The following is a 26,325-nucleotide window of genomic DNA, read 5'->3' as shown; positions in this document are numbered from 1 at the left end:
CTCCTCATTGATTCTCCTCCAATCGCCTGATTTCGAAAAATGTTCCAACCCCGAATTGCCCTCCGGGGCATTCGGTTGCCCTTCAGGTGTTTACCATCTGTTCCTTCCGTACCAGCTCGCCGATTTGCTTCCGTGATAAATGAACTCGAGACACCTCCAGCGAACTCATCGACTTCCTCAATTGACCCCACCGCTTCGTTTGCGCCTCCCCCGACTCGTGATTCCGCTGGAGTCGTTCTGCGTACCTACACTCCTCGTACTCCTGGTGTGCGACACTTGCGCAGACCTGTGAACGATCATCTATGGAAAGGTCGTCCAGTTCACCGCTTGACTTTTCCTAAGAAGGGTCATGCCAAGGGTGGCCGTAACAACACCGGTCGAGTTACAGTTCGTCACATGGGTGGTGGTCACAAGCGTCGAATTCGTACCGTTGACTTCTTGCGAATGGATGCCGGTCCTCACCTGGTGGAACGTGTTGAATATGACCCAGGTCGCACTGCGCATATCGCGTTGCTTCGCAGTAAAGAAACCTCGAAATTGAGCTATATTCTTGCTGCGGATGGCATGCGAGCTGGCGAGACAGTGCAGAGCTACATGGCTGGTATTCCGGAGGACCTTTGGAAGAGCATGGGTGGTACTGTTGATCCTGGTGTCTTGGCTGCCCGTACTGCGTGGCGAGGAAATTGTTTGCCGCTGCACATGATTCCTGTGGGAACCCCCATGTTCAATGTTGGATTACGAGCTGGAAAGGGTGGCCAGTTGTGCCGTAGTGCTGGAACATATGCTACAGTGGTTGCCAAGGGTAGTGGTTCCCGCCAGACAGCCATTGAGCCCGACCAGTCCAACCCCGAGGAGCCCGAGACCGAGAAAAAGCCTTTGTCTCAGCGTGAGCGTCAGAAGCAAGAGCGCTTGGCCCAACACATCACGGTCCGTCTGTCCAGCGGTGAGACTCGCCTTCTTCACAAGGACTGCTGTGCCACTATTGGTGTTGCTAGTAACCCCAACTATCACTACACTCAGTTGGGTAAAGCCGGTCGCTCGCGCTGGCTCAATATCCGCCCCACTGTCCGTGGTTTGGCCATGAACGCCATGGACCACCCTCACGGTGGTGGTCGTGGTAAGTCCAAGGGTAATGTCGATCCCAAGAGTCCATGGGGTATCCCGGTATGTATCTCCGCAATGCTTTCTAAGCTTTCTTGTTCATGTCCATGAGTATAAACTAATTGTCATGTTTTCTGCAGACCAAATCCGGTTACAAGACCCGACCGAAGTGGAAGATCAACAAGGCCGTTGTTGTTCCCAGACCTCGAAACCAAGGCAAGCGCCGTCGCGGATACAATTAGATTCCGTTTCGTTTTCCTCGGCTTCCTTTTCTTGTGGCAGACCCGGCAGCTGCTCCTTTTGTTTGCATCTCCCTGAGACACGTCTCCTGTTTTCACTTTATACCTCATCCCATATTTATGCGGGGTGGCTGTACGATATTTTGCTTTGTATTTTCTTTGCATCCTCTGTGACCTCTCCGGACCCCTTCGCTATAGCTTATTTTTTGTCATCGGTTGGAGCTTGGGAGAATCAGGTGCTGTATAGTATGATGGTCGAAAGCCATCCGCACAAAATGAACACAAATAGATATATTCTAAACGCTCTGATACTCTGATAAACAATCAATTAAAATAGAATAGGTTTCTATATAGTAGCTCTGTATCTCCAATTTCAACATGTGCCTCATTGTACGGAGTATGTAGTTGGCTTATAGTAGAGCTTCCGCACTAACATGTGTCCCATCCTCTTTTATACGTGATCAGCGATCTGCCAAGCCTTTCCAGGCAACGGAGTCGTACGTAAGTGACTTGGACCCCTCAAGCGCCGATCCCACCCAAGAGCAATGCTGAAGTGCTGATGATAAGAGGGAAAATGTAGTAAAAGCAGACAACTCTAGATTTTAGTAGATTCAGTTAGAACATGTTCGAACCTATCAAAAGGGGCACATTGATTTCCTGTTCTTGTTAAAGGAGGCGATGCCAGCCGAAACTTACCTTTCTCCAGCTACCCGCCGTCATCCAGAAGGAACTTTTTTTGATTGTTTAACAATTCCCACTCAACCTTGAAATCGACCCAGTCCGCCGGAGGATGAGCACTCCGCATCCGACCTGTGTAGGATTCATGCTCACAACCCTGCGCTATCAAGCTCCTACCAGTGACAAGCGGTGGGGTGCCAGCCAGCTCCTTATCGGTCGGGATTACTACACACGCCTTCTCCCCGCCAGTGGGTGGTAGAATAGACCAGCCATGGACAACTTTCCTTCCTCCGCATACTCGCATGACTCGTCGCAGTACTCCTCTGTGCCTGGATCTTCTCTAAACGAATCTTCAATTACAGAAAACGGCGCCCATACCGACGGTGTTGCTACAGGTGATAGCAACTACGTTCCCCGCCCGAAGCGCATCGCATGTGTTGTCTGTCGGCGGAGGAAACTCAGATGCGATGGGAGACGACCAAGCTGTGGGACCTGCTCACGCTTAGGTCACGAATGCGCCTACGATGAAGTGCGCAAAAAGAGTGGGCCGAAGCGGGGATATGTGAAGCAGCTGGAGGCTCGATTAGGTATGGAGCCCCGTTCATCGCGAGTGCTGAACCCTTTCTCTTTCTTCAAGATAGTGCTGACCGGGACTTCAAATCTTAGCTCAGGTCGAGACTCTCCTCAAAGGCCAGGATCCAGACAATGTCCCGCGTACATCGCCCCCGCAGCCACAAAATCTCTCATTTACCGGCCCATTCCCAGACGACTCCGTTCTCGACCTACCAGATATTAGTGGACTTGTACCTGAACTAAGCAATGCGATCCCTCCGCCAGCGAGAGGCATGGATACATCCCAGCCCAGCCAATCATTCTTCCCGGAACCTGTCAATGTTACAACCGACCCTCAATGGGAGATGATAAGCCTGGGTTTGGAAGAGCCCCTCCCGGCCCAAGACGTAATTGATGAACTGTGAGTTGAAAGAGCTATAAGCATATTGAATACAATATACTGACGTTCCTCTAAAGTGAAACGATATTCTTTGACAAAATATACCCAATGATGCCTATCATACATCGCCCGCGATACTTTGCAAGTCTCAGTCTTGGTCCTAACGCACGGCCACCCATCTGCTTGCGCTACATGATGTGGTGCCATGCAGCTTCTGTTTCCGACAAATATTTCTTCTTGCATGATCATTTTTACCAAAGGTCTCGCAAGTACGCCGAGCAAGATGAAATGAAGGGATTTGGAGAATCCATCGTCACCTTGGCGCATTGTCAAACTTGGATTCTGGTCGGCAGCTATGAGTTCCGAATGATCTACTTCCCGCGAGCCTGGCTCAGTGTTGGCAAGGCAACTAGATTGGCCCTTATGATGAGTCTAAATCGCCTTGACGGCTCAGGAATGGATGTAAAACAATCTATGCTTCCACCGAAAGACTGGACAGAACGGGAAGAAAGGCGAAGGGTATTCTGGATGGCTTTCTGCACAGATAGATATGCAAGTATTGGAACTGGATGGCCCCTCGTAATCGATGAACGTGATGTAAGTAATATGAAAGCTGGTACTTCGGATTCGTCGTATGGGAGCTAACACAGAACAGATCATGACAAACCTACCAGCCTCTGAAGAATCATTCATGAAGAGCAAACCGCAGCGAACATTACGACTTTCCGACATCATCGGCGGTGAGGGTGTCTCGACGTTAGCTCCATTTGCGTGTGTAGTGGTTCTAGCAAATCTCTTTGGCAGAAACCTTACGCACATCCATCGATCTCAACCATCGGACAACGACCATGATCTCAACGGCGAGTTTTGGAAAAGACATCGTAGTCATGACAACATCCTACTTCATATTGCACTATCATTACCTGAGCATCTTCGGCTTCCGTCCGGACTGGATGATGTAAATGTCATATTTGCTAACATGAATATTCACACCTCCACAATCTGTCTTCACCAGGCAGCTATCTTCAAAGCCGAGAAAAATCGAATGCCCAACCAGATTATTACTGAAAGCAAACGGCGATGTCTTGTAGCGGCGAACCAAATATCCAGCATCATGAAGATGGTCAGCCACGTTGACCTGTCTATTGTACGTCTGAAGCTAATATTCTTATTTGCTCATTCGAAGCTGACTTGAATATAGTTAAATCCTTTCATGTCCTTTTGTCTCTATATCTCAGCGAGGGTTTTCGTCCAGTACATGAAATCACGACCCGATGACTCAAGCGTTTTCTCATCACTTCAATTTGTTGTCGGGGCATTGAACGCTATGAAATCGAAGAACCCTTTGACTGAATCCTTCCTCATTCAGTTAGATGTCGATCTTGAAGGAACTGGTCTCCGAACTGAAATTTCCAAATCAAGTCCAGCGTACATTCATCAAACAATGGTTGGTCCTCTTTATTTACCCCGAGCTTTCTTACGCCCCGTTTAGCTAACTTGGGTCGATGTAGAAAACTTATTATGGTGATAATCTTGAATGTGTACCTATCTACAATATTCGAGAATCCCAGCAGAGGAATATTCCCACGCCTGGGCGGGATTCTGCGAATTCCAACATTCCCACTCGAAATCAGCCTGGTATGACTACATCTCTTCCCACTCGGGACAGGGATCATTCAAAAGGTGACGCTGCGCAACCTCCGATGAGTATTGACCAGCTTCACTACTACTCCCACTCTATGCGAGCCCCAGATGGCAATTCCCAACCAAATACCCAGGGAGCTGTTGTCGATATAGAGATGGAACACTCACCAGACTTTGGCCTTGGGGAGCGAAACCCACCTTCTGATCATCCAACACCGTCCACGATGAACTCATCTTCAAATACGTCTTACTCGATATCGGGGACTGAGAATCCATCGCCTGGCAAGAAGCAACAAAATTCAGGACCAGCTCACACCGGCTTAAATAGTACCTCTTTTGAGAATATCCAGTCTGCTCATATTTCTTCGACGAAGACAGACTCGCCACCAATTCCTGGTATGACCACAATGCCTGGACAGTCATATTCAGCTAGTACCAACGGCTCATCTGGAACTACTGGACCTGCCAGTGGGTTCTCATTCCCACCCGGGTGGGAAGTACCAACACCCAGTTCCGACATGAACACTATGGACTTGAATTTAAATGTTGACTCGCTGAGCGAGTCTCAATGGGCACAGATATTCAGTAATAATGGAACTGCGGCTGGATGGGAAAACTGGCGTCCATCATGACGATGTGAATAAACGATAAGCCATAACGGATGCATCGGATGTGCCAGCTTCGACTTTCGTGCTGTATCTTCCACCAATGAAACCCCGGAATCCCTCTTCGATATCAAGACGACTTTCCAACCATCTGCTAGAGTCCCTCATCTCAGTCCAAAAAGGGCCCCATTATCATAGGATAACTATTCTAGCAATATGTCACAATTGCTAGGAACCGGCCGGGTGTATACTCATCTACTCTGACTCACTTCTCATCTTATTTTCCTTCCATCCCAACCCGGTCGATGACTTCCATCCAATTACTACAAATGGGCCAGGGATCTTAGGAACGTAATTCTCATACCACCGGCGCATTAGCAGGATTTTTGGCTGTTGGCCTGGGCATTTTTGTGCTCTTATGGAACGACCTTATGATGAACGAACAACTTCAACTTTGATCAATGTACATCTCCCCTCTCAGATTTTGATTCTTGGTCATATTTGATCATAATTTTTTCCAAACTTTTCAATTTTTCACGTTCTAGAAGGATAGCTAGCAATGCTGAACTCTACCCATGATAAATGATAATCCTTTATACTCCCAAAGCCTCAAATTATGACCAAATCTTTGCATGTTCTCCCAAAACAGAGCCAATCCCACATAGCTGTGTGCAATTCCAAATTCCTTCAAATTAACTCGATATCAACCAGAAGACGCTTATATTGTCATACCACCACCGCCACCACCACCACCAGCGCCCACAATCTTCAGCCCAGAGCCACCCGGGTGATCATTAATAGTCGAGTAAGCCAACCAATACCTCGACGGATGCCATGCAACAGCCGGGATTCCAACCCTGGGGCCAGAAGTTGGAACGGTATAAACACGTTCCCCAGTCTCGGCGTGGAAAATGTCCAGCCCGCTCGAGGGTGTTTCAGGCTCATCCGACGCACCACAGACGTAGCGCCCATCAAAGCTCCAACTCACACCTCGGATGGCGCCACCATTCTCACTAGAGCATGTGCGACGACATATCCAGTCCGTTGTATCCCACAGCGATATCAAAGCGTCGCTTCCACCTACAGCAAGATAACGGCCATTGGGCGCGAGAGATATAGCATTACAAGAGGATGTATGGGCGTTCAAGGTGTGTATGGTTTCGAAGGAAGGATAAGAGACGATCTTGACACGACCCTCGCCGGTTGTAAGGAAGAGGTGTAGATCTGGAGAGGTAGGGGAGGCTATGTGGTGCGAGAAGGTTGTTGCGTTCGTTTGTACGGACTGCGGGTGAGAAGGGAGGGCAGTATAGGTCGGCGAGTCAGGTTTGGAGGCGAAGTCCATTGTAGCACCATCGAATGGCCCAGTTCTGTTGGAGAGCAATGTCGGTGTGGATGGCGACTGAACAGAGATAGGGACCAAGGTGTCGTCCTAATGGAAGGTTATGAGTGAGCTGCAGGTCATCAATGTAGAGGGCTTTGGAGGTTCCTAACCTTTCTTCCCACGAGCATGTTACTTCCATCAGCAGACCAGGATAGAGTAAATGCCTCGCCTCCAACATCTAGACGGCTAACGCACGTCTTAGAGCGAACATCCCAGAAGCGCACCGTGCCATCTGCAGAGCAGCTAGCCAACTCTGCATCGCGGACCGGATTAAAAAGAACACTCTCCACGGCACCAGAATGCCCTCGAAGTTCAGTCGAGTATCTTATCAAAGTACGCTCCGGGTTCCAGATGCGCAGCGTTCTATCAGCGGAGCCGGTTGCAATCAGCTGGCCGGCAGGATTCCATGCCAGTGTCCGAAGTCTAGCATCCCCAATAAGGCTCTGTTAGTTTCGCATGTGTAGTAAGGTAGTTGAAAGTCGCTCACGTATGCGATCCTGGTCCCTTCGCGCCGGAATCATTATAACTTTGTGTTTTAGCTCCCCCGAAGACAGATGCGAATGCTTCTTTGGCGAGCATATCCACGCGTGGAGCTGGTGCCATGATTGGCAGCTTCCCTTGTAGTCACGCCTTTGGCTTCTGCAATTGATGGCCTAGCGCAGGCCCATCTGCATCAGGTGCAGTGTCTCTATAGGATACTGGTGAGTTGACGAGTACAAGAAGCTCTACCTCATGGCGCGTGGGGAATTTGGAGGCGTTGGCGATACGCAGGCCGGAATCGCTTTCGGGCGGAGAGAGCATATTGGTGCCTCAGGCAGAACTTAGCCGCAGCTGGAAGGTTCAATATGCGCGCTGTGAAATGGTGAGTATGAGAATAAAAGAAGCGATAGACGATGGATTTATAAAGGGAAGCGCTTGTTACTTTGGAGTTTGTGTATGTTGTAGGGTTCTTTGTATTCAAAACCTAAGTGAGTAGTAGTGGCCAGTGAGAGAGGCTCTGTTCATCAAAGTCCAAGGTCTACACTTGCACTTATGTGTCAGTTGTCACAAAGCTATTCAGAGTAAAACTCATGTTTGATGTAATATTCACATTTCAATTTATACAACACCCTCTTTTGTGGATATCGGTCTGTCTATCTTTAAGCTCCCACTAAGAAATGGGGATTTCAATGTTCTCTCCAAGTAGTGAGCCAATGTTCAAATGGTTGATCAAGTTCGTTTATTCGGGTTGTATCTAGTTATCTAGCGCTTCCAAATTTTGACCAGATGCTTCTATAGGAACCATACTGTGATATTTCATGGTTTGAGTACACAGTCCACGCAGAACGCATGCATAAATGGATGTATACTAGTATCCCGTCGGATACTTCGATCTAGATCATCAACACTATATGTATATCGTTTCGAGAATCTCTATGATCATGACTCATAACCAAGTTACGAGCCCTAATATTTCCTTCATGCTATCTTTTCTTTAACACAATTCATGTATCATGTGGTTTCTTTAGGGCTGAGCTAGGCCGGAAGTTGAAGTCGTGGGCGTGATACTGAGCTCATTACAGTCCGTATCGATAACTAAGCCGCCGAGCTTAATCCAACTTCGATTTTTTCACCTTAAAATATTCGTGGCCGCACGTATCCTTTGGCTTACTTGCCATCAACACGCCTTGATCAGTTCAATTCTTGATTCTTATGATAATCGAATACGGAGATATCTTACACTATGCTTGACATCGAGGATGACGCGTCGAGGCGCGAAAAATGCTTCACCACGGTCGCCCAGCTCCCCACATTTATTGACCCGAAGCAGACTCCAAGTAGAAAGTCACCTTTTTCTGCCATACTGAACCACCCATTTGTGCATACGGTAATATGTCCCTATCAATATATAGGCCTCTGAATGATGAGGACATATTTTGGAGCCATGAGCTGACAAGCATTGGCAGGTTGAGGTGATCCTCCCCGAAGATACCTACTCCAGTATCAAGGGACCTTTAGAGACCAAACTCCAGAAAATACAAAGCGCTCGAGTCTTCATGTATCCATCGGATATTCTTGAACATGACTTTTTCAACAAATACATCAAATCTGGTGAGTAATATTTAGTATAATCCAAAAGATGGGATGCGAGGCAATATCATGACCAGACCGCAACCCCTGCTTTATTGCTTTAAAACCAACGAGATACCTAACGACCTTATTTTAGGAAACATTATCATGATATCCGAAGGTCGTGCCGGCTCGGATACTGTATTTGCTCTTTCTGATGGTCAGTGCAGATGTGGATCTGGAATGTGACCGGCTGGTGATGAACAGCGAGACTAACTTGATACTATCTATGATAGGCCTTCTCAAGGTAGAACTTGGGAAAGAGATTTACGAGCGAACAGGGCTTGTGGGTAAACCGGTGCGCAGTGGAGGTCGAAAACATGCCAAAGAAAGATTCGGTATGCCTGAAAAATCTCGTATCGCAACTAGCGAGACAGTCAATGATTAACTATATGAACAGTGATTGAGTTAAACCTCCGACTTCCGTCAATGTTGCATGGGAAAAAGGGGTTTGATCGGATAGTGTGGGCATTCAAGAACGTTCTCAACCAATCCATATCGTGGTTGTTTAGTGATCTAGGTTCTACATCAGAAAAAAAGAATGGTTTGTTTTATTTTCAAACTTGGAAAAAAACAAAGCAAACTTACTGATACAATTTGCAGAATCCCAACCGATTGAGCGTCATTTTCCCCAGTGGATTGAATGCGCGCCGCTCCAGAATAGCTTCGGCCGAGTCCTGGTGCCGTCGCTAAAGGGCTTAGTCTCAACTGACATGCCCGAGGTTGAGCTGCAAGACGCCTGCGGTTCCGTATCAGAATGGATTGCTATGACTCAACTGCGATCACCCCGTGTTTCTGTCGACGATGACGTTGACCCCTTTCTGAGTCGCTACAGCGTCCCTGGTGTAGAGGAAGCAAGCGCTCAGGATTTGATTAGCCTAAGATGGCATGCGTTTATTTCCCCACAGTGGACCATAAACCTTATTTCGTCCTTGTTGTAAGTTGAATGCCCTAAGTACTGGTTTCCATGTCTCGGCCGGCTGAAGCTAACTGCCGTGCCCTAAATGGGCACCGGTGCTAGATCACAAATCGGAAAGTCCTCGTCGTGGTTCGTTCTTTCTGCTTCTGCACTTGATAAACAAGCCGTAGAAGGAAGGGACGGGTTCACCATCGTAGCTGCTCCAGATATCTGCTCTTCTGTCCAGACTGATACGAAAGATCGTGGCATCGAAGTATCTAACAGCTACTATTCAATTTGTTGGGAATACGTAGGAGCTACCACAGTTGAAGCATCCATAGTTGAACCATGAATATACCATGTTGCAGCTACCCCAGTTGAGCCATGAAGGCGTCCTACCTAAACAGGCCCCGGAGTATGGGGTAAAATGGCATCGCAACCACCCTCTTCCTTTTTTTTCTTTCCTTCCTTCCACCCCATCCCCTTTCTCAAACTCAGCCATTTTTCTCTCATTGCTGACTTGCTTCAACTTTGCTCAACCCTTCACCTTTATTCTTCCTTTTTCTTCATACCGACCCAATATTTACTCATAATCTGCGAAATACCTCTGAAATGCTCTCTTCTACCTTTATACCCGTGAACCCAACTGGGGGGGCCGAGCCAATGGCCAACGCCTTCCAAGATTACGCCCTGCATTCTCATGTCGATGATGAGACACTTTTTCAACTGCTTTCTGCATATAGCCACGACGACTGCAGTATCTTCGAACAACTTGAAGATTCAAGATGGGCTCAACCTCCCTCATTTGAGCCCTCTCTGACCGTGGACCCTTCTCTGTTGGAGCTTCCATCAAAGCCCGACGAATTATCTGCGCTGCTTCCTCCAGCCCCTGTCGATTTGGCTGTATTGGATGACATATTAGAGTCTCCTGTCTCATCATCTTCCAATGGTAACGACAGTACTCAATCGTCCAATATGGTATCCGACATGGTTGTGGAACCAGTTGCCCACACATTTGTCGACACGGTACCCAACGCAGTCTCCGACATGGTATCCCACATAGCATCCAACATAGTTGTCGACATGAGTCCCAACACAGTTCCCGACATGGTTTCCAACACGTCTTTCGAAACGGTTTTCAACCCGTTCTCCGAAACCATGCCCGACACAGTTGGCAACATCATTCCCAGTACCATGGTCGACAATCTCGACACTGTGCGACAAATCATTTTGGAGAAACAGAGGCGCTGTCCACTACCCTCTTACAATCAACAGCCGTTTAGTCAGCCCTACTACAGCCAGCCATACTTGCCGCCTCAGCCTGCGTACAATCAGCTAATGTACCCACCGAGCGCGGCACCTCCCTTTACTCAGCCGGTATACGCCACTGCGCCCATTCATCCAATGGGTTATAATCCATATCCCTATATGATGCCGCTGTATCCCGTTCAGATGGCGCCGCCTATGCATCGCCCACAGCCCCGTCCTCAGCCGACAAAACCTCCAAAAGTCTTTGAATTCGTCAATCCGACTGTGCCTGACAAATTTGTGGCCAATCCTAACAACCATGCGCGATGGGAGGTAGATAAGGATGGCAGCCGACATTATCTGAATGCACCGGCTGCTCGGCGTTGATGTATTGGGGAGAGAAGTATTGGGGAGACCCTATGACCTGTATGATTGATAAACTTCTTGTGTCTCCTGAAAACTCTGCTTGCTCATTCTTGATTTGTCTTCTCAGAAATTTATTTTTTGTCTTATGTTTTCTTTTACTTGTCTCTCAATTTTTTCCTGTTGATACTCATGACCATATGGGTCCCCAAGGGTTATTTTCTCTTCTTATTCTTTCGCATGTATGAGGCGTTTGTGGATATGGACTGACTTTTTGTATTATGCTGAGGCATCTTTGTGTATATCAGTTCGTGATCCAATATTGCTCGGAAGGCCTGGGTCCTTCCTTATCTCTGTACTATATATGCATCCTGTACTAAACACAAATGTATGTGTTTACATTTCAAGTTTTCTTTTCCTCTCTGTGACATTATCCTTGGTTTCCCCCAAGTTGATCATGGACACATGAATATAATTATCTTCAAAAATCTTTTCCATTCTTACATATCATAATAGAGATGAAGGTCTACAACAGCATAAGGGTTTCAATGTTCTATAGTATCGTCTGTATTGAGCTTCGAGGTTATAGTGATGCATTGATCTGCCTTCTCCACTTGATCTAATGTCATTCAAATCATCTAACATCCCTAAAGTTGTGCAGTTGAGGTCTGTGGCGACCCTCTCTGTTGGGCCCCTGAGAATACACGGGAATGTATGACAAGATCCAAAAGTTTGTAGTTAAGTTCCGGGGACGGGAAAGACGACGATTGTACTACGACTCAAGGTTGTTATACTAGTTATATTGGAACAGAGAAGTACATACGATGAGCCCCGGATGATCATGGCTGTAGCTCATTTAGTATTCAAAAGGAACGTCGGCAAGATCTGGGTGTATGTATTTTCAAATGGACTGACTTCCAAGTTATTGAGTTAGGGCTCAGAAAAAATATGATCTCTCTTACACTGTCTACTAGACTGTATTTCGCGACAAAGGAGGATTTACCACTCTCGGCCTTGGTGCCTGTCATTTTGTTACCAAAATGTGATACTGTATAGCTGAAATCCATTTATTACGGTTTTGACGTGTTTGACGTGTTTTATTATATCGCCATTGGGTAGGACGCCGTGACTTACTATCGCAGAATGCTGTCCATGGGTCTAAATAGAATCATTTTCTTGGTACCTTCAAGGTTTGAACCAACCTTGGTTAGAATCTACACTATTTAGACAGTCTTGTAATTTGCGATGGTAAATTATTACCGTTTTGACATGTTTTATTATACCGCCATTGCTCTCTGTCGCAAAATGCTGTCTAGACAGTATACAAAATGTGGGGCTTTGGACAAAATGATTCATAAATCATGGGAACAATAGATTGATGACTTTATCCAGCCATAATAAGATCGCGTGAGGGGTAATCCCAACGTTCCATCTGTCTGATAGCGTGATAGTGAAACCAAAATGACCTTAGCGCGTGTTCGCTAAAGAATATATGTTATAAACGATGCACATCTTCGTAAACCTCTAAGCATCGTGGATTGGGGAGACCATCCAAGATCAAATTATTAAATAATTAAGCACTGTATCAGCCGGTCATCCGCCGGGGTGTGGAATTCAGATTGCTGAAGATATTGTTCGATAGTAGATGCGGGGGGAATTCATTCAAGTTCATGGTTACCTCCGGATTCCCCTGAATTACCCCTGGCTTCTCTGCCCATCTATACTCGGACTCCACTGGGGCTTGTTTTATTATCAAGACACGCTAGCTTCAAGTAATCTTATCGGTGGCCAGTCAAAGGTCATTTCCTGGCTTGAAGTTTGACCCCGTGCTCTATGCCCCACAGGTTGCAATCCCGGACCCCGACGGGCGTGCCATAGAGGGGCTGCGATAGCATTGTTGTACTTACAAGACAGGACTCCGCAGTGAGATCCAGCGACGCCCCCGCCGCGGAATTTGAATCGTACCAATTCACAGTGCCATCTTTTTATGCGTTTATCTTGAACGTCGATGTTGTGAGAATTATTATCGAGTACTGAATAGTCCGTCCCATAGATCCTTTTTTCTTGCCTTCAATAGATAGATGTATTTGGGGACTCTTTCCTAAAAACCGAAGTCCCACGCTCTGGTCATCCTTTGATAGGGTAGACAGAGTGACTACAAAAATCCAGGGCTATGTTGATAACGTCTCCACTATGAACGTCTTAAACTTTGAAACTTGATTAGCCGTGAGTGGACTAAGCCATGCGCTACAGTCTTAGCTGCAGAAGCAGCTGTCCTGCAGACCACGCTTTATAAAGAAGTTTACCTGGCAGTTCTTCGAAAAAGTGACCTGGAAATCTTTATCCCCAACTGCCGCAATGTACATCCTACGAAGCATTGCCTTGTCTTTGCTTGCCGCGCCTTTCGTACAGGCAGGTCCGAAAAGACCTTCTCCACCCCCAGCAGCCGCAGCATCAACTGCGAGCATCCAGGAGGCAACATTCCAGCAGTTGCTTGATCATAAGAATCCAAGTCTTGGAACATTTTCTCAGCGATATTGGTACAATGCAGAATGGTGGGCGGGTCCAGGATCCCCAGTAAATGCCTTGTGCTAAACAATATTTGAGCTTGGAATAAAAAACTAACTATGGGAATTCTAGGTGGTGCTTTTTACACCCGGTGAGGAGTCAGCCGATGGATATCAGGGATATCTGAATAATCAAACTATCACTGGTCTCTATGGGCAGGAAATCGAAGGAGCTGTGGTTCTAATTGAGCGTAGAGTATCCCTTTGTCACGACGGGAGATTACCAAGAAGTTAATACTTATTTTCCAATAGACCGATATTGGGGTGAATCCTCACCATATGCTGAGCTGACTACCGAGAACTTGCAATATTTGACTCTGGAAAACAGTATTGCCGACCTTGTCTACTTCGCTAAGAACGTGAAATTGCCGTTCGACAAGAACGGTAGCAGCAACGCTCAAAATGCCGTGAGTATCCTTCGGTATGGTAGCGAAAGTCTAATGGAAATGAGGCTAATCAGTGTATTTTTATGAAGCCTTGGGTGCTCAGTGGAGGCTCTTACAGTGGAGCTTTGACTGCCTGGACAGAGTCGACTTCTCCAGGAACATTCTGGGCTTATCATGCCTCCAGTGCCCCCGTGGAAGCCATTTATGACTACGTATGCACACGAAAGACCTTTTTTTACTCCTTTGTATCTCACAATCATCTAACACTGGCTTAGTGGCAATACTTCAAGCCCGTCCAGGAAGGCATGGCGAAGAACTGCAGTCGAGATGTCTCTCGGGTGGTGGACTATGTGGATCGCGTTGCTACTGCTGGTACCAAGGAGCAGCAGCAAAAACTCAAAGAGCTGTTTGGACTCGGCGATCTAGAGCATTTCGATGATTTTGCCGCGTATGTGCCCGGAAGCCGAACCTAATGTAGACCAACGCAATAGCTAACATTCAAAAGTGCGCTCGAGAATGGCCCATGGTTGTGGCAGTCAAACGCTTTCTATACCGGATATTCCGAGTACTACCAGTTCTGTGACTATGTCGAGGTAACTCAATATGTTAAATTGACATGGAGCCTCAGTAACTAACTTGATTTAGGGCGTTCAACCAGGAGCAAGCGTCGTCCCTGGACCAGAGGGCGTTGGCCTGAAGCAGGCGCTTCGTGGATATGCGAAATGGTTCAAAACTGTTTACTTCCCGGAATGTAAGTTCATCTATCACATCCCCAAAAAGTTGGATACGACTGAGACTAAGAAAATTTAGCATGTGCAAACTATGGCTATTGGAATAGCAACACCACTACCGCCTGTTATGACACTTATGATGCCTCGAGTCCTATATTCACAGATTTGGCCGTCAACAACACGATCGACAGGCAATGGCAATGGCTTCTTTGCAACGAGCCATTCTTTTACTGGCAAGAGTAAGTTAATGTCGATCGATAGTATCTGAAAGCAGCAATCCATTCTAATAAATTTGAATAGCGGTGCTCCTTCTAATGTTCCCTCGATTGTCTCTCGAACAGTCAATGGAGCGTACTGGGAGAGACAATGCCCTCTGTTCTTCCCAACAGTTAATGGTTACACCTTCGGTAGTGCCAAGGGTAAGACTGCAGCTGATGTGAACAAATGGACCAAGGGCTGGGATTTAACTGACACTACTCGCTTGACCTGGACCAATGGGTAAGACTCAACATTTATTTCTGTCTGAATTGTATGGTTCTAACATGGGATGGTAGACAATTCGATCCTTGGAGAGAATCTACTGTTTCTTCTGAATTCCGCCCTGGAGGTCCTCTTTCCTCTCGTCCTTCAGCTCCTGTCAACATTATCCCAGGCGGATTCCACTGCTCAGATCTACTATTGAAGAACGCCGATGTAAACGCTGGCGTGAAGAAGGTAGTTGAGACTGAAGTTGCTCAGATCAAGGCTTGGGTGGCGGAGTACTATAAGCATTGAAAGGATACCTCGAGGAAGATCTATACATACTAAATAGTGTTACAATAGGCAGCATCTACTATCAATCTTCTTGAACAACCTTTTCATTTTATTGGCATGCCACTCACTATATGATCGACTGCTCGAATAGCATTGAAACTTAGACCGTTTCTCGTAGTGACACCAAGTTGCTCGAGCAAGTAATTATGCGTGTAGAGTGGAAGAAACCCAGCTCATTATTTTTTCATTGTTCCTATTATAATACCAAAGCGCCAAGACATGCTGATCATAATACAGTAAACCAAAAAAGGTGATTTATTTGTTATCAGCCGACAATGTCATTCACAATATCCTGGAGAATGGGTCTGTTGCCCAGGACTGTATGGCCATTTAACACCTTTGCACCTCGTTTTGCGGGCTCTCGAAGCCCAGAGGTAGGTTGTCGATGACCAAGGGGACTGAGTGGATCCCGAGTCCGACCTTCGTTTTTAATGGTGGGACTTTCCTTCTTCTTCGTCGAACCAGAACGCTTCGATGCACTAGGGGAGGGAAGCGGCAGCCGGGATGTATCAAGTGTGGAGGACTGGAAAACGTGGCTGTCCGCTGCGTTTGGTGGCAAGTTGTAAACCCAGTCCCTGCTTTCCACGAGATTAACATATTTGCGAAGGAGTTCATTGCCATTGCGCATAGTCGACCTGCTGCCGACAACGAGGAGCTTCGTACGAGCTCGAGTGAACGCAACGTTGACACGGCGCCAGTCGCGCATGAGCTCACCGACGTGGTTGTCAGAGTTGCTGCGGACACAGCTAAGGATAACAATCTCTTTATCGCGACCTTGGAATTTGTCGGTGGTGTGCATCTCGAGGTCTGGGGCATAACGACAAAGGCTGTGACGGAGCAGAGCGAGCTGGCTGCGGTAAAAAGTAATGACGCCAATGTTGCGGGCTTGAATACCACAAGCGATAAGTGATTCAACGAGCTGAGAGCACAGTATTGTCTCCATGGAGTTGACAACCCGTTGCCCTTGGACGGTTTCGAGAGCTGCTGGGCCTAAGGGATCAGTGTTTACTAACAATGCCTTTGCAGATGGTGCCAGCAAGTCATTCAGCCAGCAGTGACTGTGGCCTGGCCCTTGACACATTTCCTTCTGATGATTTGATTGAAAGACATCAACGATATCGGAGTGGAATTGCTTCAGCGCAGAGATGTCAGGAACAACCAGCTCACGGGCTGCTACTTCCGGTGTGCCGCATTTGAGGCGGCCGGAGTAGATGAGAGTGTTGGAGAGGAGCATAACATCTTCACACATGCGGTACTGGTGTTCTAGATTGACGACAGAATCGGGATGAGTGTCCGAAAGCAACTTGAAAAGGCTAACATCAAGCCCGCCTTCCTGTGCAGCTTTGCTTTGAACCAAAGGTGGGAGTTGGAAATGGTCTCCGACAAGGACGAAAGACCTCGCCATGCGGATCGGTCCTAAGCAGACAGGAAGCGTGATTTGCGATGCCTCGTCAACAATACAATAATCAAACATTCGCTGGTTGAAGATTTGATGATTCACACCTAGACATGTTGATGCCACGACTTGGGGTTTTTCGTAGGAGTCTTTCAGTTCTTCAATGGTGGCTTTGGGGTTTGCTGCCAAATCGGCAAATTCTTGGACTTCTGGATGAACCTTAGTGGCCGCACCAAGACGAAGAATACGGATATCATCGTCACGAATTTTGAGTAAGATATTGTCTACCGCCGTGTGGGTGTAAGATGTTAGTAGAACACTCTTGCCTTGTTTGACAAGTGCCCTGATGAGGTGTGCAATAGTTGTCGTTTTACCAGTGCCAGGCATTCCCAAGATAAGGGCGTAGTCCTGGGCTGTCATGACTTTCTCGATAGCGTGCTTTTGGTCGACATTGAGGCTGTCCGAGTCGGCGATAGTATATGCAGAAGCCGAAGGTTTGAACACAGGCGGTTCACCCTCAATGATGAGTCGCCGGAGATGTCTTGCTTGGGCTAGGTCTTTGTCCATAGTACAGACGAGATTGTTTCGAATATTGGCCATACCATTACTGAACTCATCTTTGTCAATGCGGTAAATGACTCGTTCGTCAAGCGGGTCGGCAAGGGCCGTGTCTCCATCTTTTTCAACCTCCATAATGCCTGTGAATGACTGATTGTTCACAGGGTGGAATCCCGCAGTACGCGCTCTAGTGTTGAGCAATCTCCGATCCACGCCAACAGTGATATTTGACCTGCTCACACTAAGCACATAGCCATTGGCTAGAGCGAAATGTCCCTTTTCGTCGGAAACGACAATCGGCTCACCCACGGTAATTTGAGATTCGGCAAATGTGAAGCTAGGCGGAGCTTGCTTTTTAGTAAAAGTATATCGAAACCGGTTAATCCGCGACCCGTTAGTGTCTTCAAAAGCGGAGTGAGGGTCGATAACAACATCGCCAAAGCAACGGCCGAGAGACTCGCGTTCACTACTGAGAAGCGTCCAAAGCTCTCGTCGGAATTTTGACAGATTGCCTTCTTCTTTGTTAAGCAGTTCATCCCATTTGGTAAAAAAGTCACGATCCTTTTGGGTCAAATGACCTGTGGCTGCATCGAAATCGTCTCCCAGGGCGCTAGTCTCGCCATCGCCACCCTCTAACAATTTGTGATAAATTAGACAAGGAGTTTTGGCGTAGCATCTATTACACATGCGGGCTCTTTTGAGCATCGGAGGAAGCTGTAATTTCTCTCGGATAAAGACCGCCAAACGATTCCGTACTTGAACCATCTGAAGAATCTCATGTCGGATACCGCGGATACTAAACGTCTTGTTGAGCTCAAGATAGTATAGTAAGCCAAATTTCACATCAATATCTGCCATCACGTTCAGCAAAAAAATTAAAATATCGGTTTCGTGGATGGATACGAACCGTAACGATCAGAGAGCAGCAGAGTGTATAGAGCCGTCTGTGCTCTGTGTCCTTGATTGGTGTCCCGTTTTCCTGTTTTGAGTTCAAGTGGAACTAAAACGTTCTTTTCTCCGTCCTCGTCGCGGCAGACGGCTTGGACAGTGGCATCAATATTACCTTTCAACCCATACATGGGGGACCAGACGTGTTCCTCTACCTCGAGCAGTTTACTAATGCTCAAGTTGAGTTTTGTGTTGCCACGATCCTCGACCATGGAGTTGGACTAGAGATAGTTAGCCCTGATCAAAGTCCATGGCAAATAGTTAGCGGTATTCGTACCTGTGGCTTAGCATGCAGAAACACGTCTGCCCAGGCTTGCACTGTAGGGATTTTGCTCATCACATTCTCGGTGGCTTCTGGCACGGTCATCTGGATAGCGTACAGATCTTCTATATGCCTTTTGAGAACGGTGTCCACTAAAGATCTGAGTGATTTAGTATCCCAGAGATTTGCTTTCAAAGCCTCTTGGAAGACCTCATGGAATATGGTTCCGAAGACCTGTGGTCGCTCAAGCTGGGAGAATGCTTTGATACGATCTTGTAAGACAGCTCGTCGTTGACAGTCAATTGAGTCCGCCACGACTGTAGCGGATATCAGATGATCAGGGTGGAGGATGATCATATGACTTGCATTATCCACGACACAGAGCCCGGACGGGTCAAAATCTCCAACCAAATGAATGGACGAATCTTTACTGCATGGCGTATCAAACCAGGTCTCACGCAAAACAATGACCTTGCGGACACTGGTTCTTTGATCCTCAACGGACAGAACCTGGCTTTTCGTCAGCGACTGGCGAGTAATGAAAGAACTGTGTTGATTTGCTGACGAACCTGTTCAGGCTGCTTACGTCCTTTTGCATTAAAATAGGTGCCTTCAGCGGTGTCCAAAACTGTATAACGTTTGATAGCTTGGCGATTTGAGAGATTCTATCATTTGATTTTCTTAGCAAATATACTAGTATATCAACCCGTTAAGAGCGACAAACGTAAGGTCCATCTGCACCTGTCTGATTCATGGTCTGTTCGATGGCATCAAAATCAAAATCATCATCAAAATCGTCGTCAGAGAATTCCCCTGTCGAACCTTCCGTCTTTCCGCTGCGAATTCCCGCCATCGGGGCAACAGGGGACGGGTCCAGCCCTTTCACAGCCTGTTTATTCTCGGTGGCTGGTTTGGTATAATCAATTTCATTCGACTTTGCATCACATGCCGCAAGGATATCATCGTCAAAGTCACCGAAGTCGTCGTCAAAATCCTCTGAGTCGTCAGGTTTGGTTTCGTTATTCGTGATTGTATGCACAATTGGCGGCTTAGTATCGGCAGTAGGTGGTTGTTTGGGATGGCTAGAATGTGGCTTTTCTTGTATGACATTTGACCACCCAGAAGACCCTAGACATCCAAACTCATTATGACTTGTACGGCTAGCCGGAGCCGTAACAAATGGATCTTCCGAGACGGCTGCCAGGTCCATAAAGTCCTGGTCGAGATCATCATCCCCAAAGTCGGATGAAGATTCTTCAATAATTGGCGCCGGAAGAGCACGAATCTTATTCCTCCCCGCAGGGGCTTCTTGGGCTTCCGTCGAATTCCCTAAACCCTTCCTGTCCGCAATCGGAGAGGATGAGCGACACCGTTCAGCGTCCACGCGTTGGCGTAAAGGCGAAGAATTTGGCGGTCCCGTCGAGTTTGCTGGCTGAGCTGGCTGAAGACTCCTTTCGATTTTCTCAAGAAGAAAGTTGATTCTTGATGATTTATTCTTCCCAGAGTCAAGCACATTGCTATTTGCGCGTGAAAACATCCCCTGGCCTGGTCTGTTGACTCGTCTCCTTTTCGCATTGGAGGTTGGCCATTCAGCAGCGCAGCTAATGGATCGCCTTAATCCAGAGGAATCACGACTCGTTCGTCCTGAGACTGGTGTATGGGGTGACGAGGAGAGAAGGTTGCCGAGACGAGGAGGCGGAAGGTCTTCGGAGTTCTCGACCATGTTCTTGTCCATGTAATTGTTCCATAACTCCGTGGCCAGATCATGTTGAGGGGTCTTGAAAAGCGCTTGGATGGATTGTAGATCCAGGGGTTCTTTTGCGGTATTCGAACCATCTTTTGATGGAGATCCAGGAGGAGATGAGCTATGGCGTCGTTTCCTCCGACGTCCCGCGGGGGTTTGGGATGATGAATCCGGATTCGAGCTGGCTGGAATATGTTGCCAAATGACATGGTCAACAGGGGTTATTTCCGGACCTGGCGCGGGGTTAAACGAGTCTTCGGCATTGCTGATGAGATCTGCTAGAGGTATTCGGTTTCCAGGTGTTTGGGGGCAATCCTTTACGGGCTTCTGCTCTTTGTCGGACACGTCTGAAGTTGAAGCTTCTGCTCTTTCTGCTTTATCGGGTGATGTCTGCATCGGTTCAACCACGCCGTTTAGCCATGAGCTTTGGTTCTCCTTATTCCGGTGGGCCCTTTTGTCCCCATGTTTCGAGGTCGTTGTGTCCGAAGCCACCTCGTCGTCCTGATAGCGAAAAGTTTTTAATTTATTGCGAGAATTCGAAGATATCGGGTATGCTGTACTGTCGTGTGGTGCCATGATCGCGGTCTGGCCTTATAACAGACTTATTTTTCAAAAAGGGTAACAATACATTATCGAGCTATCGGGTCAACAATGTGAGCAATGGAACGTAGCGCACCTCCAATAAATGCGATCTTAAGGGACATACCAGTGTAATCGAGTAAAAATTATGCTGGAATATGGAATACGGTGGAACGATTCCCAAGTTAGTCGGCGCTTAGGTCTTGTTGACGAATTTGGGGTTGATTGATTCGGACGATAATGGACGCGACGCGCTGTCGCGTTATGTGATGCCTCATATATCCGGCAGCAACACGATAACGCTTTGTTGCCTGAGGCACCAAGGTAGTCAAAGGCGGCCAAGGGAAAATTGCCTAAAGTGGCCTAGTGCGATGACCAGCCAGCTCCCCGTCGGCCTCTTGCGGATTCAACATCAACCATTGAAACCCCTCCCTTTGCCTCCAAACCGCAACAAGCAATTGAGATTGTGCTGTCACCTTGGACAAGGCAACTGTCGGCCTTGCCTTTGAAAAATACAACTCCTTCGCTGGACCCTTTCCGACTTCACAGCCACCTCATATCCGCCCCCGTCCTCAAGATGACTGCCCGGCCAGTGTCGCATATCCTGCGCTCGCGCTGCCTCCTCCGCAAGCCGCAAAACGTCCAGGGCTTCTCTACCCGCAGCAACCTCCGTGCTGCTGACCATGGCGACCACTACGACCCTCCGACCGGCTGGCTGTTCGGTGTCAAGCCCGGCCAGAAGTACGTGAAGGAGGGTTGGGAGAACATTTGGTACTACGGATTCATTGGCAGCTTCCTTGTTGCTGGTGTCGCATATGTTTTCAAGCCGGATACCTCGTATGTACTATCTGGCTTCCATATTCACTCGATCTGTTAGCATTGGGCTGAATATTGCGGACTACACCATTGGATAAAATCCGAATCATGATTACTGACTATCACCTAGCATACAAACCTGGGCTCTCGAGGAAGCCCGTCGACGACTGGAGGCTGAGGGTATCTTGGAGGAACCCAAGAAATAAGTTACTTCCTTTTGAGCCTAATCTGTACAATGTACATAGAGAGATCGGAAAGCTATTATCTCGGTTGACGCCTGTACCACCTGCCATGGCAGGTATGATGTTCCGATTCTTTTGTTAGATGGGGGTTTTTCGCATGTTCCATTTCTACTTTCGCCGATTACCTATTGTACTACTTTCCATACCTTGCCTCCATCACATGAATACAGATGGACTAAAACGAAATGATATTAGTCATTTTACCTGTTCGGAATATTGGGACTAGCCCGCAATGTTCCAGTGGCTCTATCTTGTCACTTGGAATAGAGCACACCATAAGTAAACTTAATCGTCCCGTCTCCCTAAGAATCTACCGAAGTTGGAGGACGTCAAACCCGTGGACGCAGGAAGTGACTAGTTTGTGCATAGCCCGATCTAGCAACAAGGGAGCCGGTAATCGTGAACAATACATAAAAGCATGCAGCAAGAATCATAAACCAGTAATTGCCAACCCAAGAAAAGCCAGTTTCGGAAGGAAGATATTGAGGGTTTGACACCTTTAGGCAAGCATGGGAAAAGGGCTCGCCACAAATAGGAAGATGTTCACAAGATGGAGAGCCTTTCGTCCGCAGGAAGATAGTCCAAGAAGATCCACTTCAATCGTTAATGAGAAAATCATGACCCCAAAGAAGCTTAACAGAGCAATTGATATAGGCATTCGGACATCCAATAGTCCCAGCACAATTGAATCTGAGTCGCTAAATGCGAACGTACAGACGGACAGAGCAAGACTCATGATGGTGAGGTATGTCACCGCCGCACCAAGGAGCTCTTTATGATCATCCCAGTCATTGTCGGGATCTTCTCAATCCTTGGGGTTAGCATTGCATGGACTCATCAGGGGAACTTCCATCAGGTCGGAAGATTAGCTCTCAAGAGGGAAAGATTCATGCAGCAGATTATCGTAACTATTTTCTGCCTTCCTGCCTGATTTGAGGTCTTCTGTCTTTTATTAATGACATTCATATGGCGTCTGGTTAGATCCGAAACCGCAGAATAGATATAGATGATTTGGGGGGGAGTACCGTCGTTCAAGAAGCCAGCGAATGTGATGAACGGTGCGAATAAGAGAACGATAGACACCACTTGCTCATACCCCCAGCTCATATTTTCATTATCGGTGTCTGTTATCATCGAGGAATTGGGCATAATTTGTCGAACGTCAAGTAAGAGTGACATAAGATGTAAGCTTCCCCGTACGAATCCGGCTAATTACCATGCAACCTGATAATATCGACCATCAGCTATGAGGTAGGACCGGTATGAGGATATAAAAGTCTTACTTCTAGCATCATAGAAGACCATGTGTCCAAAGTTAGACGAGCTGCAAGGTACACTGTCAGTGGAGGCCGATATAGAAGCCTTCGCTTTAGGCCTTGGCCCAAACCAGTGCAACACCACTTGAATACGGCGCATAACAGATGCCTCGCTCGAGTACCAAGCCAGACTTTAGTGTGACCCAAAAGACCGACTGAGATGGTCTTGTACAGTTTGATTAGCCGGGAAAAAATCCCCAAACTATCATTATGATCGAAAAGATCATTGGAAGGTATCCTAAAGGATTCGCCTGGTATTCTGCAACACCCATATGGCAAATTGCAGCATGAGTAGGAGTAATATCCTCATAAGAAAAAGTATCGCCTTCCAAGGTAGCTCCATTGGCCCACGCGTAGCTGCTCGTGAAGGATAGAGCTATAACAAGGAGTGTAGCAAGGCAAGCCATGGCTATAACACACAACATATGCTCGACGGAATGATGGTGGAGGTAACCTCGTAGTATTGTCAAGCAAGCTAGGTCAATTATAGCCATCCAGTTGTAGGATGGTAATCCTTGAGGAAGTTGTACAAATCCACTAATCATGATTGATAGACCAGTTATGAGCTGGGCGTCACTCACTGGAAGAAGGCACTGGAAGGGCATCTAGTCAGTTTATCCTGGGCTATAAAGTATTACACGTACTCACTTTTATCAATATAAGCTCAGTTTTGCTGTAAGATACATTCAGGCTTCCCATGAAACGTTTAGGTGCGTATCGCACTGTCTGGAGAAATATCCTGTTCACTGGATTTGAACGGAACCAAGGGCTTGAAACCTGGTCGCCATGCTTGCTAAATGGATCATGAGCCGGGTCATAGATGACCAAAACGTACAGAAGAATGAGAGATACTGCAATTCCAGCCGTTGCCATATAGCTTGTAACCACCTGGGACCAACAATTAACATTCCTTAAAATCAATTAAATGAGCTGGGTTTTTTCTCAAATGTAACCCATAGCCAGTTATTTCAGGGTCATCAGATATTGCTTTGGGCCACGGTTTTTGGCACGTGTAAGGTGCAGAAGAGCTCATGACGGCTCTCCGGTAGGTCAATCACTGAGTCGTACGCAAACTTTATACCACATAGATATGGGTCAGAGAGTCAGCCAAGAGAGTGGAATTTCGTCGATATTGACCAAAATTAAGGAGAATACAAAAGGGTAGCCACAAAAAATAGGCGCGCAAATTTAAACAAGGCTGTGTAGTGCGAAGTTCTCAAAGGGATCTTCATTCGCTCCCCGGGCCTTGCTACCCCGGAGGTGATCGACGATCACTTCATGAACAAACTGACAAAACACGTTCCCCTTTTTGAGCAGCGTAGCCTTTTTATCAATGACAGAATCATCATGGCTGACTATTACAATTAACACATAACTGTCATCGTTCTGCGAGACACCACCTATTAGTTATCATAGATAAATGTGAGCTGTTGAAGTACCCCCACAAACATGGGGTCCAAAGATCGAGAGCGATGCTCTCGTTTGTTTATTCTGTCGCTTGCTTAAACTAATCACCAGTCTTTGATATATTTAGCAAGGCTATCCTTGGCATGTAGATCATGAGTCATTTTCGAGGCTCGGTTTTAAACTTCGGGATAGAGATCAGTCCTTCGGAGAAGAGGAATTTCTCGCCTGATCCTGGACACCAGCTCAAGATCAATATCTGCCGTAGCAATCTGTGGCTCCCCGTCCCCTAGTTCTGCCACGACTTCTCCCCATGGATCAACAATCATCGAATGACCATAGCTTCTTCTTTTCTCATTATGCGGGCCAGCCTGAGCGGCTGCTATGACGTAGGATTGTGTCTCAATAGCTCTTGCGCGAAGGAGGACCTCCCAATGGGCTTTACCCGTTGGCACCGTGAACGCGGACGGATATGTAATGATATCAGCTTTCTGACGTCTCAGTGCTAAACTGATTTCTGGAAACCGTAACTAAATAAGATAGAAGGGTAAGCAGAATGTCTAAATCTCTAGCAAGAATGTATCAAACGCACATCAAAGCAAATCGCCAGGCCCACACGTCCTACGGGTGTTTCAAAGGGCGGGACAATCTCTTGTCCAGGTTGTACGCTTCTGTGGTCATTGTTTAGCACGGCCATTACAAGTGAAGTTCGTCAATTAACACGTTGCGCTCACAGATTTCGTTTGACTTACGCGCTCTCTTTCAGAACAGGACCATTCTTAATATCAACATCAAAGAGATGTATCTTCTGATAATTCTGAGTGATATGGCCCTCGGCGTTAATCCAAACAAGAGAGTTCTTGAGTCTCCGTTCCGAGGCTACTTCATGTATTCCGACATTAATATGTATGCTCTCGCGCTTGGCTGAGGTTTGCAAAGCTGAAACAAAGTCCTTTTGATCCGCTGAATGCGCAAGAGCAAGAGACTCATCGGCTGACGAGGCTATGTAGTCCGAGGCCTCGGGCAGGAAGAGAACCTATTAAACCATGAGCCACAGAAGGCACTAGACGAGATAAAGAGGTTATCAGGTAAAATATTAACCTTAGCCCCCGCTGCTGCTGCTTTCTGAATCAAAGTTTGACATTGAGCTAGGTTGGAAGATATGTTTGCTGTCGCGCACAGCTGTCCTACGGCCTGTATCGACACAGATGGCGATCAGCGTTCGATTTTCCACATTCATAGTTGCCTCAACACTTACTGCGAGTACCATCGTGTTATGAGTTTGTAGAGGAGGCTTTGGTAAAAAGAGAAGAATAAAATAATGTGTTGAATTGCACAATAACCT

General features: G+C 47.1%; 9 protein-coding genes across 9 annotated transcripts; 6 read left to right on the top strand and 3 right to left on the bottom strand.

Annotated features, from left to right (window-relative positions):
• Window positions 1-39: 39 nt before the first annotated feature.
• N7478_006359 (mitochondrial 54S ribosomal protein uL2m) lies at window positions 40-1,343 on the top strand (the record flags this gene model as incomplete). Its single annotated transcript, XM_056922573.1, has 2 exons — window positions 40-1,164; window positions 1,242-1,343. The coding sequence occupies 2 exons, from the start codon at window positions 40-42 to the stop codon at window positions 1,341-1,343; spliced, it is 1,227 nt and encodes a 408-aa protein (XP_056780610.1).
• A 946-nt stretch (window positions 1,344-2,289) lies between these two features.
• N7478_006358 (putative C6 transcription factor Prf) lies at window positions 2,290-5,246 on the top strand (the record flags this gene model as incomplete). The annotated part of the gene is made up of 6 exons (XM_056922572.1): window positions 2,290-2,605; window positions 2,685-2,991; window positions 3,048-3,567; window positions 3,626-4,117; window positions 4,172-4,417; window positions 4,482-5,246. The coding sequence occupies 6 exons, from the start codon at window positions 2,290-2,292 to the stop codon at window positions 5,244-5,246; spliced, it is 2,646 nt and encodes an 881-aa protein (XP_056780609.1).
• A 691-nt stretch (window positions 5,247-5,937) lies between these two features.
• Window positions 5,938-7,203, bottom strand: N7478_006357 (uncharacterized protein; the record flags this gene model as incomplete). The annotated part of the gene is made up of 3 exons (XM_056922571.1): window positions 5,938-6,648; window positions 6,711-7,023; window positions 7,088-7,203. The coding sequence occupies 3 exons, from the start codon at window positions 7,201-7,203 to the stop codon at window positions 5,938-5,940; spliced, it is 1,140 nt and encodes a 379-aa protein (XP_056780608.1).
• Window positions 7,204-8,323: 1,120 nt separating this feature from the next.
• N7478_006356 (ribonuclease P protein subunit p40) lies at window positions 8,324-9,650 on the top strand (the record flags this gene model as incomplete). The annotated part of the gene is made up of 6 exons (XM_056922570.1): window positions 8,324-8,467; window positions 8,547-8,691; window positions 8,807-8,869; window positions 8,946-9,047; window positions 9,110-9,253; window positions 9,313-9,650. 6 exons carry the CDS (start codon window positions 8,324-8,326, stop codon window positions 9,648-9,650), a joined length of 936 nt encoding a protein of 311 aa, XP_056780607.1.
• A 569-nt stretch (window positions 9,651-10,219) lies between these two features.
• N7478_006355 (uncharacterized protein) lies at window positions 10,220-11,242 on the top strand (the record flags this gene model as incomplete). The annotated part of the gene is made up of 1 exon (XM_056922569.1): window positions 10,220-11,242. The coding sequence occupies one exon, from the start codon at window positions 10,220-10,222 to the stop codon at window positions 11,240-11,242; it is 1,023 nt and encodes a 340-aa protein (XP_056780606.1).
• Window positions 11,243-13,576: 2,334 nt separating this feature from the next.
• On the top strand, window positions 13,577-15,676 carry N7478_006354 (putative serine peptidase; the record flags this gene model as incomplete). Its single annotated transcript, XM_056922568.1, has 10 exons — window positions 13,577-13,795; window positions 13,859-14,015; window positions 14,038-14,192; window positions 14,246-14,383; window positions 14,447-14,619; window positions 14,677-14,764; window positions 14,817-14,922; window positions 14,982-15,141; window positions 15,203-15,400; window positions 15,457-15,676. 10 exons carry the CDS (start codon window positions 13,577-13,579, stop codon window positions 15,674-15,676), a joined length of 1,614 nt encoding a protein of 537 aa, XP_056780605.1.
• Window positions 15,677-15,980: 304 nt separating this feature from the next.
• On the bottom strand, window positions 15,981-21,199 carry N7478_006353 (bifunctional ATP-dependent DNA helicase/ssDNA endodeoxyribonuclease DNA2; the record flags this gene model as incomplete). Its single annotated transcript, XM_056922567.1, has 5 exons — window positions 15,981-18,520; window positions 18,577-18,838; window positions 18,895-19,389; window positions 19,449-19,507; window positions 19,621-21,199. The coding sequence occupies 5 exons, from the start codon at window positions 21,197-21,199 to the stop codon at window positions 15,981-15,983; spliced, it is 4,935 nt and encodes a 1,644-aa protein (XP_056780604.1).
• A 580-nt stretch (window positions 21,200-21,779) lies between these two features.
• N7478_006352 (uncharacterized protein) lies at window positions 21,780-22,224 on the top strand (the record flags this gene model as incomplete). The annotated part of the gene is made up of 2 exons (XM_056922566.1): window positions 21,780-22,039; window positions 22,149-22,224. 2 exons carry the CDS (start codon window positions 21,780-21,782, stop codon window positions 22,222-22,224), a joined length of 336 nt encoding a protein of 111 aa, XP_056780603.1.
• Window positions 22,225-25,159: 2,935 nt separating this feature from the next.
• Window positions 25,160-26,250, bottom strand: N7478_006351 (carbon-nitrogen hydrolase family protein; the record flags this gene model as incomplete). The annotated part of the gene is made up of 4 exons (XM_056922565.1): window positions 25,160-25,510; window positions 25,573-25,651; window positions 25,733-26,016; window positions 26,239-26,250. The coding sequence occupies 4 exons, from the start codon at window positions 26,248-26,250 to the stop codon at window positions 25,160-25,162; spliced, it is 726 nt and encodes a 241-aa protein (XP_056780602.1).
• Window positions 26,251-26,325: the final 75 nt, after the last annotated feature.

The sequence above is a fragment of the Penicillium angulare genome (assembly GCF_028827245.1).
Source record: "Penicillium angulare strain IBT 27051 chromosome Unknown utg000004l_segment0_segment0, whole genome shotgun sequence".
In the NCBI taxonomy this organism is placed as follows: Eukaryota; Fungi; Ascomycota; class Eurotiomycetes; order Eurotiales; family Aspergillaceae; genus Penicillium; species Penicillium angulare.
The sequence above is the reverse complement of the archived record's forward strand: the minus strand, read 5'-3'. Positions and strand labels throughout refer to the sequence as shown.